Source organism: Salarias fasciatus, chromosome 22 (assembly GCF_902148845.1).
Source record: "Salarias fasciatus chromosome 22, fSalaFa1.1, whole genome shotgun sequence".
NCBI lineage: Eukaryota > Metazoa > Chordata > Actinopteri > Blenniiformes > Blenniidae > Salarias > Salarias fasciatus.
In genome coordinates, this window is record NC_043765.1 from 4585480 (window position 1) to 4598970 (window position 13491).

A 13491-nucleotide genomic window follows, 5' to 3' on the forward strand; every position below is an offset into this window, starting at 1 on the left:
TTTTTAAAATGTGATCTCCACGACTGGTTGCCTTCGGATACATTTTGTCTTCCTCTGCCTGTCCGTGCAGACAGAAAACGATTTGAAGCCGACTCTCTGTGTCTCCCTGCAGATTTCAGAGATCTACGTTTGCGGCGAGTCGGGCGACCTCACCGCCAAAGAGAAGCTGTTACTATGGAGCCAGCAGGCCACAGAGGGCTACCCCGGCCTCCGCTGCGTCAACTTCACCTCATCCTGGAGCGACGGACGCATGTTCAACGCTCTGCTGCACAGATACAGGTCAGAGCGCAGACCGATCCCCGTCACCGTTTGATTCACACCAAAACTCCTCTGCAGGAAAACAGCTAAAGCTAACGGTTTGAGGGAGACCAGCCAGGCAGCTTCACTGAAACTTTCACAAACTCCTCCAGACTGATCAGTACCAGTCGACCCATTATTACTAAGCCGTGACATTTCTTTATAATTTTACAGCTGTATTTTGATGATTGTTTATCATTCGTTGAGTTCTGAATTTGTCTGTTCGCTTTAGGCCCGACCTGATCGACATGGAGGTGGTGTCGCGACAGAGTAACCGAGAAAACCTTGAACAGGCCTTCGAGATCGCCGAGTCGTTGGGGGTGACCAGACTGCTGGACGCCGAGGGTGAGACTGCTGAACCACTGAATGAATGAATGAATGAATGAATCAAACACCACACAGGCAAATCTTCACACAGTTACTTGTATTGATTATTTTACTGATCGCAGTTCTGAAGCTCCTGCTGTTGAACTTGGGATTATAATAGAATATAAGATGATGCCACAGAATTAACAAATACGCCAAATGAAATCATTATGAATGTAAATAACATAACTTGTTGGTACTTCCACTGGAGCTAAACTCCTTTTAACATTGTCTTTCTGCTTTCCAAATATCAGAATTTAACACATTGACGTCAACACAAATTAAAGGCAAATTTTATTATCTGCATGTCTATGCAGGTTTTTTTTTTCTTTTCTTTTTTTCCTATTTGGTACATATTCAAGCAGATTCGTACCAAAGAAGAGTTTGGACCACCGATTACTAACAGCTGCTGTTACCTGTGTGAAGTGGCCTGGTTCTTAATTAAACTCCTGTAAAACCAGTCCATGAACACCGAAACAAACTCACCACAGGTGAATCTGAGGGAAAGTGACAGCTGTGTTGATATTGACTACCTGAGTCCTCGATGACTTGTTTGTCACCTGAAAAATGGTGTTTTTTTTGTTTGTTTTTTTGGTAGCTGTTGGTTCATATTAGTCAAGCTTTCCTTTACGTCTCCTGTGTTGCAGCAAAAATCAATGACGGTGCGTCCACAGATCAGTTCAGGCTGGACAAAGAAAAATAGCCCACTAATATTGATTTTTGTTGATGTGATTGATGATTGTGTTATTGCAGATTTTAAGTATGATTTCACTTCCTGTCGCCATTTCTTTGTAGCACATAAAGCTGCCAGTTTGGTGCTCATATTTTCTTTGTTTTGGATTCATTTTCACAGCGTGGTCTGTGAACCACAACTTGTCTTACACAGATAATGAGATGAAGCATTTAATTTGAAGAATTTCCTGACCGTTTTCCTTCATTTTCTCTCGTTTTGCCCTCAGACGTTGATGTTCCATCCCCAGACGAGAAGTCGGTCATCACCTACGTCTCCTCAATCTATGATGCCTTCCCTAAAATCCCAGAGGGAGGCGAGGGCATCGCAGCACACGTACGGCACATTCATCCATTCACCCCGTATTTGAAAAAATTAAAAAGACCAAATTGAACCATGCAATACATTCTGTAGAAAATCACCTTCCTCTTCCTGCCTTTTTCTTCTCCTTCTTCCTTTTAACTTTTTTAATTAGCTTCAGTTTTGAACGTGGCCATTTTTCACTCCCGTCTCAGCAGAAACTATATTCCCATTGAATTTGCGAGTCAGTTGTGCAGCTTCCTGAGTAACGACCTGGAACTTTGAAATAATGATGCACTTAATTACACGGTGTTCCAGTCATTTATTAAGATTCACTTTCTGTTAGAGGGGGGAAGAAAATGTTAGGATGTAGAGGAAGTGTGTGAATGTGGGAGATTTAACCCCGTCGTCGCCCTCTCCTCTGTCGACAGGAAGTGGATCAGCGCTGGTCAGAGTATCAGTCCAGGTTTTCTTCTCTGCTCCAGTGGAGCCGCCAGCATACGGCCATCATGGCCAACAAGAACTTCCCACAAAACCCCGTGGAACTCAAGGTGAGCGGTCGCTTCTCCGTGCAGTTTTGTCAGTTTGAGAGCGATGACCACGCCGTCTTGTATGTCGACGTACGTCGCCTTGTCATCCCTGAAAGAAATAAACAGCTGATGGAGAAAAAAGCATTTATTCTAGAACATTTCTATGGAGAACAGAAAGCTTTATGTGGAAAATATGAGCATTTGTCCAACATTTCACAAATTGGTGACATTATAGTGAGACGTCGAAATATTTTTGCTTTAATCACTTGTTAGTAACACAGTATTCGATTATTTATGGCTTTTTGCAGACCAGAATGTGGTTCACAGGTACCATCGTGTTTCCATGGCTACTGAGCTTTCCTCCACTTGTTTTATCATGTGTTCTTTTGCACACTTTAATGGCCGCATTCACACTGCACCGGAGTTCCGCTGTTTGACGCACACCGAAGTGCAAATGGCTCGTTCACACCCACCGTATCACTCCACACCGCGTCCCAAAAGGTCGCCCTTCAGGGGACCGGTGTGAAAACAGCCCTAAAGTGTCCATAAATGTGCAGTTTGAGCTGCAGCCACTGCAAAAAAAAAGAAAGCCTGCATGGCCTGGAGCGGAGTCCCAGGTTTAGCACTGCTGAGTCGGCCGATTGCAGCCGCTTGATATTTTCTCTACATGGTGTGATCCCAGTGAGTCAGCGAGAAACATTTTCACTCTTTTTAACATGGTGACCACTTAAATGAAGGTGTTGCCTGCAGGTCAGACATTGTTTCAAAGAGTAAATTTATTTTTATGCCTATGCATTGTAGTTGGGGTGAAGAGATTTTACATGTTAAGGTCTGTAGGTCTTTGTACGCATCGTTTCATATTCTTCCACAGTGAAACTAGTGTGAAAAAAATGTTCCTCTGAAAAGGTACCATAAAAGGAAAAGAGACACTTTGTTGGTTTAACACCTCTGAGCCTCTCGGCTGCAAGTTGGAAAAGTCAACATTGAAAGTTTTAATGTTAAACAGCTGCAAAATGTGAGGCCAAAGGAAACAGGACTCTGAGGAGGAGACTCCCTCAGAGGGTTTCCAACTCCAAACGCTGTGTTGACTGTAAATAAAAACACAAGACGGTCTCACAATAACCCATAAATGACAGATCAGTCAGTATAACTGAGACATTTTACCATGTAAAGATAATGGATTCCTGTATTCTGTTCTTTGCGATTTTTTTGTTGCCACTGAATAATCATGAATAAGTTAACTCCGACCTTGAATCCAGAATGCATTTCCCTGGTTTCCAGGCCGCAGCCCGGTCGCTCTGCACGAACCTGCAGACTGAATTAACCTAAAGTGTTTGTGTCACCCAGCATGATGAAAATCTCCGCTGTTTCAATGCAGTTGTCCTCACAACAACATGTTGGGTATTTATGTGCAGATGCGTGTGTTGGAATTGAATCCATGTTTACGTTCTCAGCTTTATCTCCTCAGTCCCAACAACATGTAGCCTGGAAGAAAGAGAGCTGACAAGCAATTTTCTTTGAAAGCCCGTGGGAACAAAAGTGCGCGGAGAGTCTCAAGGTGTAATAATAATAAGTCCGGGTCGAGGTGCGAGGCGAGCCAGGAATTCAGATTAGGACAAGGAGAAGTGGGTAAATTTTTTTTTTTTGCAGAAAATGCTTCTGTGAAGGGAGCTGTGGTGAATTCATAGATCACCAAGGTGTGGAAATATATACACATATATGAAAGCACTAAGATGACATGTGTTTAACCTCCAACCCTTTATCCATAATGAGCTCAGTCCTCCTGACGTAAACATGAAATATGTCCGGCTTTGAGAATTAGCCTGTATCCACACCAGCTGGAACAGCAGCTTGTCTTCCTTACAGCTGATGCATTTGTGTTATTTGTTTTGCTGCTGCTGCTTTTTGTTATCTTTAGTTCATAAATTTCTGTCAAGCATTTTTAATGTGTAGATGTTAAAGCAAAGCTGACGGCTCAGCTAAGGAGTAGCAGTCACGCTCCTTATTACAGGGGACGGCTAACGTAATCATAAAGTAACCAGAAAACTAAAGTATTTTTTTATTCTCAGTAACTGTTGAAGCAGGCTGAGGCTTGTCTGTCAGAGTTCTGCTACCTGTGCACAGTGGGAGGGAGCAGGTTTTACGTTTTACTCTTCATCGATTCCAGTTTGATTAGCGTGTTTGAAACGGTGCGGTTTCCAGCCGGTGACGGCCGGTCTGTCAAGCAAACCTGTGGCGGCGCTGCCGATCGATCCCGCGGCGCTCATCAGCACCTTCTATTTCCGTCTTCCTTCAGGCACTTTACAACGAGTACGTCCATTTCAAAGAGACGGAGATTCCTGCCAAGGAGATGGAGAAAGGTCAGATCGAACACCTCTACAAGCTGTTGGAGGTGAGAACGGACTCTTTCTTATTTCACATCCACTATTATTTAATTGTAAGACTCTGTGACTGTCTTTCATCAGGATATCAGCCCTACATGCTCACAGTGTGTGTTCACAGCAAGATTTCTTTTTTTAAAAGAAATCTTTTTTATGCAGTTATTTTTATATTATTCTTGGATTTTTTTATACTTTCATTTACTCCAGTAGCTACTATAATACATTATTTCACTTTTTAGTTTAGTTTAGTCTCTCAAAGGTTCTTTTGTCCAGTTTTGACTTCTTGATCACCGTTGGTAAACCACTTCTTTCTAAATGTGGAATCAGATTTTCCCATTTACATGACAACTGAAAGATATGGTTCATCAAGAGGTTTAAAAAAAAAAAAAAAAAGGATCTCTTCTGATAGCATCCAATGGATCAATCCCATACTGCTTCACCTGTACTGACGGTGAATTGTTCAGCTTCACTGAAAAGTCTCTGCTTTGAGCTTCTTATTAATTCTCACTTTGAACCATTTTAATGACTTTTTATGTGTTTGAGGGCATCAGTCATCGTTCCTCTCAGCACCCTGTGTGAATCGTTCCCTGCTCACGTTACCAAACACACGAAGCTCCAGATGTGGGAATTAATCCGATGTGCTGTTTACACGGACTCTAATCGGATCGTAAACACATGTTCCATAAATCAGATATCTTATGGTCTGTGCAATCGCAGATACAGCTGAGTTTCATAAAAGGAGGTTTATAAATACTGATGAGAATAAGAGCAGGGTGACGGGAACATGGTGTCCATGGCGGACGCAGCGCCGGTGAGCATCATGAGTTGGAGCTGATGGGGATTCTGTCTCAGAAAGGCGGCGGGGAAGTTCTGTTTCGAGTGTGTTTGTGTAAAAGTTCAGTCATACTTTTGTCTCCCGGAGCGAAAGCCGTTTCTGTTATTATCAATGCAGCAGACTGTTTAAATGAAGAGAAACACATGATGGCTGATAATAGTTTGTCCTTTGTGCGTCCTCAGCTGATGCTGCTGGAGCGTTTGTCTGCGGTGTGACTTATGGTCGCTGATCAATGTGAACACTGTGCTAATGAAGCGTTTCACTGTTCAATCATGGGTGGTGGCCTCTCAGAGGGGGTGAGGCTTCATTCATCCTCCTCCCAGACTGAGCTGCAACACACAGCAACGTATTATAGATGTATTACAACATTATACACAAGTATGTCTACATACAGTACATTTTTATGAATGTTTACAAAAACGAAATTGCTTAGGTTCATAAAAAAAATTAAAATAAAATAATGAAAAGAACTATAAAAAAAAAAAGGCTCATCAATAGTGTGTCAAGTGGTTCCAGAAAATAATGGCTTAATCGTGATTTTTTTTTTCTGATTTATCAAGTTTTTACACTCACAAGCTGAAGGGGGAGGATTTCATCTGGTTGCTTGGCAACATGAACACAACTGGCTCTCACTGGGTTCTTCTTGTTCATAAGTTTCAAACTCTGCCTGCAGTGAGCGTTTTTATATTTAAAATGACTTTGCACTCTCATTAAACACCAGTTATGTTCTTTTTCAGATCAATAATTAAACATGATTTGATTTAATTTTTTTTTCAGATCAATGTAATTAAGTTTTTTTCCCCCTTAACATTTAAGATAGAAAAGAAGAAAAAAAACAGAAAATCGTCTTTGTATGTATGTGGCCTCGTTGATCAGTGACCCCGTTGAATCGCCATAGTTTCTAGTCATTATCTCTGAGCTAGATATGTTAACATGGCGTGTGTGTGTGTGTGTGTGTGTGTGTGTGTGTGTGTCCAGGTGTGGATCGAGTTCGGTCGTATTAAGCTTCCTCAGGGCCTCCATCCCAACGACCTGGAGGAGGAATGGGGCAAACTCATCCTGGAGATGCTGGACAGAGAAAAGGCCCTGCGGCCAGCAGTGGAGAGGTGTGAACACACACACACACACTCAGAGACACATTTTCTACTTTTATTTTCTGTGACGGTTCCACTTGACCTGTGTACCTGTGTGTGTGTTTTCAGACTGGAGCTGCTGCTTCAGAGAGCCAATAAGATCCAGAACATGGCTCTGGACTGTGAGGAGAAACTGACACTGGCTAAAAACACACTCCAGGCGGTGAGTACTGAAGCACTCTTTGTTTATGCCCTTTAGATTTTCTCCCTCTCACACACACACACACACACACACACACACACACACACACACACACACACACACACACACACACACACACACACACTCAGGGTCACGGCTTTGCACTTGATGAACATTCAGTGTTAGATAACTTTTTTTCCTCAGCCCTGGGACAATAAATATTTGTCCACCACTTTCTTTGCTTTCTGCAAACAGGCTGCGTCTCCTCTGTTTGATGAGGACAGCCTGGACACCAGAGAATGTCCTCAATCCTCCATGTTTCTGTTTGTTTCATCTGCCTGTAGACAGATGGCTGTGACAAAATAAGAATCAGAATGAGGGGGGAAAAAACTGTACTTTTTCCAAAAAGGCAAATAGGACCACTGCTCAGCCAGAAATGAATGAGTGTGATAAACCCAGTATTTATTGATCAGGACTGGAACAAGGTGGAGGAGCACCTGAGAGAAGTGACTGTTTCTGGAGGGATTTCCTTGATTTTTTTTTTCTTCTTTTTTTCAGTTTGTCAGATTGTCTGATCATAAACAGATTTTCCTTTCTTTTCCGTCAGTGCGGTGAGCTTCAGTAACATTGCTCCCCGTATTGATGGACTCATGTTTACTCTCCTCTTCCTGCTTTAATCTGTCTGTATTGTTCACTGAATGTGGGAAACACTAAACCTCCAAGAGCGATGCTTGATGGGTAAAGCAAACAGACTGGTTGATGGTCCTCCTCCTCCTCCTCCTGCAGGACATGTCCCGGGTGGAGAGCGGCGAGGCGGTGCAGTGTGAGAAGGAGCTGGCCTGCTACCTGCAGGACTGCGAGGCTCTCATCACGCAGATCAACCAGGAGCTCAAGGTCCTCCGAGATGAGAGGTACTACCAGGTGGAGCAGCTGGCGTTCAGGTGAGTGTGTGGCCCGTACCGCTTTGTGTGTGTGTGTGTGTGCGTGATCTGGGCGTGGGCTCACGGTTTCGTGCCGTCCGCAGAGCGTCCTGCCTTCAGGAGGAGCTGGTCTCCCTCAGGCTGCAGTGCTCCAGCCTCTACAGGAAGGGCCACTTCACCCAGAGCCTGAGCGGCTCCGGCCCGGAGCTCACGGGCCACAGAGCGCCCGACGGCGGCCTGTCGCTGGGCCAGACGCTGCTGGGGGCCGTGGGCGCCGTGGGGGCCGTTGGCGCCGCGCTGCTGCGGCGGCCCATGGCGCGCTCCCAGCTGGTGGCCATGTCGTCGTCGGAGGACGAAGGCAGCCTGAGGTTCATCTACGAGCTGCTGGGATGGGTGGAGGAGACGCAGGTCAGGCTCTGAAATGAACACTGTTTAACATGAAATCACTCTGTTTATTCCTTCAAATTACTCTATTCTCTCATTATTTTTTTATAATTTTATATATCGAAATAATCTGAATGTTTGATTTGTTTTCGATAACAATATTGTAATAATGGCCAAAAATGTAATATCTGCTAATATTGTGATCATTTTCTTTGTATTACAGCCAATAATACTATAACTTATTACATTATTTAATTGGCATTAGAAAAACTGCAGTCATTGTAATGAAATGTAAATAAGAATTCATTTCTAGGAAATGAAGTATTGTCCATTTCCTTATCAGAGAAGTCTTTAATGTTCTGCTTGCTTTTTCACTTTTTTACTTTTTTATTACATCGTTATTCCTCAGATATTCCTGTTTGTATTGAAAGTGCCTCTTTGACTCTGGCATCATATTGTTAAACAGGAAAGGCAGCGCCGCATGAATATCTTCACGATCAGGCACAAAAATTAATTCATCCTTTAATTATTCATAGAACAACAGGAGCTTAAAGATCGCTGAGATTTACAGAACGCATTCAAATGTAGATTTAAACTGGAAAACGACTCAGTGCTGAGTCCATGAAGAGTTTCATGGAAATAAGAGTTTTTTTGCTGTGTGTGTGTGTGCGTGTGTGTGTGTTTCAGGAGCTGCTAGAACGCGCTGAATGGGGCGCAGATCTCCCCTCTGTGGAGAACAACCTGCAAGAACACAACAGCATTCACACTGCAGTGGAGGAGCTGATGAGCGGCCTGCAGGAGGCGCGCAGCTACGAGGTACACACACACACACACACACACACACACACACACACACACACACAATTTGATTCCTGCAGATTCCAATATGGGTCTAGCTTTGGGTATTTCTTTTGACTTAAAATTACGAGTCTGTGAACAGATTTCAGTTCCTGCAAAAACACACACACATACATACACACACGCACGCACAGTGCTGTGGTCAGTAACCATTTGTCGTCTGTCTCTCTCCCTCAGGCTAAAGTCTCTCCTAACTTTAAAGGCAGTTACTCGGACACTCTGGCCAAGCTGGAGCACCAGTACTGCAAACTGCTGGTCAGTAGCCGCTCACGCTGGATTTATGGATGTTTGTGGGTCTTTACGCCCCTTTGTTTCTCTGAGAACTCGCTCTGGCAGATAATCCCATTACAGCATGACAGGACTGTGGTCTTATTAACATAATTCTGCTCCCTCTCCTTTGATCCCGGCTCCCCTTTCGTCTTTTGTCTTTATCTCTTCTTTCTTTGTCCTACTGGTTCTTTGTACATTTTCCTCTTTGGAAATTCACTACTGCGTTTTTTTTCCTGCCCCAGTTGGTATAGTTCAGTTATTTAGCAGTTTGAAATGGACAGAAGAAACCAAGTAAAGTTAAAGGCTAATAAACTGTCAGTAGAATATAAATAACAGTGTAATTGAGCAGGAGATTACTTGGTCATTTCTGCAAAAAAATTGTTCTGCAGCCTCGATCAGCAAATCTGACTTGAACTTGATTTTCTTTGTTTTGGTTTTAAAGTTTATTATATTTCAGTATATTATTAATAAGGCACCTTAAAAGCAAGCATAAGCCATCAGAGAATCCTAAAAACAAGCTAAGCTGTGAAATGTTATGTTAATAGTAATAATGACGGTATATGATCAGCTTCAGAGGAATATAACAAAATATTTGAATGACTGACAGAATTAAACAATATATTAAATAATATACCTGAATAGTAAAAATTCAGTAAAGTTCTTCATTTCTGCATACCTTTTATTCTTCACAAAAGAGAAGAAACTGAGCTATAAATGTGCAAAATTTACTTTGAAGGCACCTGAGAGTTGATGTGAAAAACTGAATTTTTAAAAATTCCTTTAAATGCACAAAACCCAACAATGCACTCTGAAAAGCGAGATGCTGAGAGGATGCTTATTTTTGTTTTCTTCCTCGTGCACCGCTGAACAGCAGAATGACGTGAGTTTGTTTGTCCGGTTGCCGTAGGAACACTCGTCGTGGCGCCTGCGCAGTCTGGAGAGTCTGCACGCCTTCGTGTCGCACTGCACTGAGGAGCTGATCTGGCTCAACGAGAGGGAGGAGGAGGAGATCGCCTACGACTGGAGCGACGGCAACAGCAGCATGAGCGCCAAGAAGCAGTTATACAGCGTGAGTAGAGGGAGAGGAGGAACCGAAGGCTTCCTCTGTCTCAGCTGCAGATCAGATCCCTGCAGCCCAGGATGAAATAAAGGGGATCAGGGGAACTTTATTGTCCTTCAAGCAGCCTTGAAAGTGGAAAAATCACACAGCCACTGATACACAGCGAAATAATTCAGACGACATGCAAAAGGTTTGGGATAAAGTATTCAGGATTTATCCCAATGAACTTTGTCCAAATAAGCTTCTTTATTTTTCTTTCAATCACATTGTCTGTATTTTACGACCCAGCTCCGGACTACAGCAAAACTCAGAATAAAAGCATCTGACTGTTTTCCCCTCATTAAAATCTTCATTTTCTCTCTTTAACCTTCCACGTTGGTTTTCCTGCTGCGTTTACAGGAAGTGAGGTTGGAGCTGGATGAGAAACGCGATGTGATGCGCTCGCTGCAGGAAACGGCCGGCCGACTCTGTCAGGAAAACCATCCGGCCAAGCAGACGGTGGAGGTGAGCTCCGTGACGTGATTCGGCTCGGCGGCTCGACCTTTCCACATGTTGCATTTCGCCTCCGAGGCCCAGCGGGGGGGCGACCCGCCCGACAGATACCTTCCAGAGGAAGCGCTTTTCTTGACTGTGCGGAAAGAGCTGGAATTTCATATCAGTGTTTGGAAAGAGAAATAAAAAGAAAAATCAGGATAGTACATTTTGTTTATCATGGCATGTAAACACATTTACCCAGCCAGGAAGGACGGACTGTTTCTGAAGTACAGCCATCTAATGTACAAATGTGCAAAAAAAAAAAAAAGCTAATTGTTTTTCATAAATGGACTAAATGGTGAATTTATTTGGCTTTGATGTATCAACAGATATTTTTTTAATGAAAAGTGCCTCAGATTCTGTTTTGATGATTTATAAAAAAAATAACTGTACATTTAGTGAAAGTACAATAACAAAGAAAACTGTTGACACTGCTCATTTGAGAAAAAAAATCCCTGGAAGCCACAAACTGCAGACGCTGTCAGACGACGTGACCCTGTCGCTACTGATCAGCGTCTGTGTCAAAGCCCTGCAGACAGACAGCAGTCACTGTGAGGACTGAGTCAATGGAAGTGCAGCAGGGCTCAAACTGAGGCCACGCTCTCCCTGCACGTCTCCATGCTCACTGCAGAGTTTTTGCTGAAGTCACTTTTTTTTTTTTTGCAATTTGAATGCGACTGCCACCAGATTATGAGTAACTGATATATGGGCGAAGAAAGAAAATGTCAAATCCTCCGATGCAGAGTTTAGACTCAGTTTAATTATATTAAAACTGTTTAAACTTGTGTTTTGTGACTTCAGGCTTCCAGATCTCTTTGAAAAACTTCAAATTAAAGTAGCCTCAACTGCAGTGTGTGTATATATTAGATGTCTGTGTGTGTTTGTGTGTTATCAGGCCTACAGTGCGGCTCTGCAGACCCAGTGGCAGTGGGTGGACCAGCTGTGTGTGTGTGTAGAGCAACACCTCAAAGACAACACAGCATACTTCCAGGTGAGACTGATCCTCCGTCACTCTCATTTATTAGATAATGGGGAGAAACTTCCTTAGTTAGAGTACAGTGTATTATTTCACCATAACCGCGTATGAATCATCCAGAAAGTGCATCTCTTCTTTCTGTCCGGTTCCTCCTCAGTTCATGAGTGATGCTCGGGACTGTGAGTCGTATCTGCGGCAGCTGCAGGAAACCATCAAGAGGCAGTACACCTGCGACAAGAACAGCCGGCTGAGCAAACTGGAAGACCTGCTGCAGGACTCCATGGTATCTGTCTCTCAGCTTCATGTGACCTGACTTTATCTCTCTCACTAAAACAGACGACAGCATTCAAACTTGAGCCTGAGAACAGTTGGAGAGCTGCAGCATCTCTGTTCTGCCCTCCAGCCGACTGCTGCTACTGTTTCACCAAACCTCCGTTAACTGAAGGACGAGGGTTTCATTCATCCTGAAATCGAACTAAATCCACCTGCTAGCAACATGAGCCTCAACTGCATGATTAGCATTAGCAGCCTCAAATGAGCGGTTTCTCTTTATCTCCAGCCGTCTGCATGCTGGTAGTTTGTCTGTTTTTGCTTTTTCTTGTCATTACTTCATAAACGTATCTTTAAAGAAACCCGAGCATCTATTTCATCGAGCATCTTCCTCCACTAACTGAGCTGTAAGCTTAGCTAATGTCAGAATTACTTCTTCAGGTAACCGGTTACTTTGATTTACTGAATTTTCTTACTTTTAAAATTGGTTTTGAGGATTTTTTTTTTTTGAGTTCACTTCCTTGGACTAATAATAATATTACCAAAGATAAAATTAACACTAACATCTAGTTAAATAGATTATGTTGAGGTTTATATATATTTTCAGTAAGTGGGTTTAGTCAGATTTCGAGCTCCTGCTGCCACCTTGTGTTCAAACTGAGAGCAGTCAGTGTTCCTGTGGACTGAAGCTAAAACAGAAGCATTAAATTCTCATTGCTGGAGCAGCAGCGGCATTCAGCAGCTGAAGGATTAAAACTCTGGCGTCCCGACTGCTGCGCTCTGTCTCAGTCAGCTGCAGCCCGGCGCATGAGAGCCTGAAGTCATCCTTTACAGGGAACTTTGGCTGAATCATCCCTCAGGGCACAATTTTCATCCTGTCACCTTTACACTCACTTTGCACACAAAGAGTGTTTCCCACAGTCGGATCAGGTCTTCACTTTGAGTGAACCTGGGTTTGAATCCCTGTTATAACAGTTATAAAAACTAGAGAAATCTACTGGAACAAAAATGCATGACGTGTGAACTGTCTGGTGTTAAAGGAGCAGAAGAATCGAGACTTTACTCGACGGCGTCGTGGATGAGAATTAATATCACTTACATCTGTAATAATATGAGCCTTGTGCTGACCGCAGTAAATGCCGCCTCACCGTGACATTCACCTCATGTATGAAGTCATCGCTCCTGGCTTCTCCCTCCGCCTCCGTCTGAGTGCGACTCTCCGTCCATTTATCTCTCTCGTTGGCTGGTGACCTCTGACCCCTCCTGCCGGCCCGTTGTTTCTCTCCACTGTGAATCCTTAATGAATCCTCTCCGCTCTGGATGAGATGGAAATGAAACGCCGGCTGTCAGGGCGGGGAGCGCTCCGTTAAATGTTTAATGGTCGGCGGTCAAGCGAACAGCGGCGGCTGAGTCAGGAGACGCCGTGTCCGGTCCTGTCGGGGCTCCGGGCTGACGGGCCCATCACACCGTGTGCTCGGTGGGATTTAAGCCGATTTCTTCTGTCA

The 13491-nt window shown here is 43.6% G+C and overlaps 1 protein-coding gene across 11 annotated transcripts in view; it reads left to right on the forward strand.

The window, feature by feature from the left end:
• macf1a (microtubule actin crosslinking factor 1a) overlaps positions 1-13491 on the forward strand; it is a 198271-nt gene that overhangs the window by 100646 nt on the left and 84134 nt on the right. For all 11 annotated transcript variants that reach the window (XM_030082193.1, XM_030082195.1, XM_030082194.1 and 8 more), the window contains 15 exons: positions 113-279; positions 530-642; positions 1623-1729; positions 2125-2244; positions 4520-4615; positions 6418-6545; positions 6642-6735; positions 7501-7655; positions 7739-8042; positions 8706-8834; positions 9054-9131; positions 10054-10215; positions 10606-10710; positions 11636-11731; positions 11874-11999. In XM_030082193.1, the coding sequence (XP_029938053.1) occupies positions 113-279; positions 530-642; positions 1623-1729; positions 2125-2244; positions 4520-4615; positions 6418-6545; positions 6642-6735; positions 7501-7655; positions 7739-8042; positions 8706-8834; positions 9054-9131; positions 10054-10215; positions 10606-10710; positions 11636-11731; positions 11874-11999 (1980 nt within the window). The remainder of the gene's footprint in view (positions 1-112; positions 280-529; positions 643-1622; positions 1730-2124; positions 2245-4519; positions 4616-6417; positions 6546-6641; positions 6736-7500; positions 7656-7738; positions 8043-8705; positions 8835-9053; positions 9132-10053; positions 10216-10605; positions 10711-11635; positions 11732-11873; positions 12000-13491) is intronic.